At 52.9% G+C, this 1,259-nt stretch overlaps 1 protein-coding gene across 1 annotated transcript; it reads left to right on the top strand.

The window, feature by feature from the left end:
- Nucleotides 1–701: 701 nt before the first annotated feature.
- On the top strand, nt 702–1,259 carry BBK36DRAFT_1132758 (hypothetical protein; the record flags this gene model as incomplete). Its single annotated transcript, XM_024892037.1, has 2 exons — nt 702–797; nt 935–1,259. Coding segments are annotated over 2 exons (421 nt in total), but the record flags the coding sequence as incomplete, so codon positions are not given.

The raw sequence follows: 1,259 nt of genomic DNA, 5'->3' as shown, positions 1-1,259 counted from the left end.
GTTTTATCTTTGATGCAAGCTACCCACGTATACATGGAATAGCGATATCCTTACTTGTATACCTACCTACCCGTGCATTTACTTCAGAGGCTGTGTATGTCTACGACATCCTTCAATTCTACAATAGCCAGCTGATCAACTGATCCATGAACGCCTTTGCCAATAGACAACCGCCCAGTATCCAGTATCATATAGTTTGTCCGTCCTTGTTCACCAACAGCAAAGCACAGCCCCAACTTGTCAATTCAGTTGCTGAAACGTGGCTCGTACGCTGAAATTAGTGGCTCATCACCACATGTCATCCATTTCAATCATTTCCGGGCTTCCCCTGTACGAGGTTCCATCACAACCTAACCTAAGGATCGCCTGTAAATACAGTGAGCACAGGGGACACCGCAGCCCATCCAATAAGGTAGCGCCTGCGCACTAACACGAGCCGCTGGCCAATGACAGGACGCACTAGGTTCGCCTTTGACCGCCCGGCGCGATTCTGACCCCTCAGGTTCGACATCCCGCTTGAATTGAACCCATTTGCGAAGTTCTGGATACCTTCAATCTGTTGTCTATTTGTTTCTGCCAAATTTGGCATATAATTCCGCCTCCTCCTCCTGCTCTTCTTCTTCTTCTCCAGTCCGATAAATCCATCGTCTTTATTCTCTTCTCTTCCGAAAACCAGCAATATTTGCCATTAATTGCCCGCCATGTCTGTTCCTTCCTACCCCCCTCTCGAGGAGCGTCCTCTCAAGGACACCATCTGCCTCTTCGACGTCGACGGCACACTGACGCCCGCTCGTCTTGTAAGTCGAAATCCCACTCTCGAAACAGCTGTTCATCCTCTCTACACCCCATAATACCCCCAATTGCTCCAAATCGCCAGTCCCAAACGGTTCACAATAACACGTCTCACTAACTCAAACAACTCTCTTCCTCAAAGGACGCCTCCCCCGAAATCCTCCTCCTCCTCCAGTCCCTCCGCCAAAAGTGCGCCATCGGCTTCGTCGGCGGCTCCGACCTCGTCAAGCAGGAAGAGCAGCTCGGCAAGCCCGCCGGCGCCCCCGTCACCTCCCTCTTCGACTTCTGCTTCGCCGAGAACGGGCTGACGGCGTACAAGCTCGGCCAGCCGCTCGCCTCCAACAGCTTCATCCGCTGGATCGGCGAGGACCGGTACAAGGAGCTCGTCAACTTCTGCCTGCACTACATCGCCGACCTCGACATCCCCGTCAAGAGGGGCACCTTTGTCGAGTTCCGCAACGGCATGA

Source organism: Trichoderma citrinoviride (assembly GCF_003025115.1).
Source record: "Trichoderma citrinoviride strain TUCIM 6016 unplaced genomic scaffold BBK36scaffold_400, whole genome shotgun sequence".
NCBI lineage: Eukaryota > Fungi > Ascomycota > Sordariomycetes > Hypocreales > Hypocreaceae > Trichoderma > Trichoderma citrinoviride.
The sequence above is the reverse complement of the archived record's forward strand: the minus strand, read 5'-3'. Positions and strand labels throughout refer to the sequence as shown.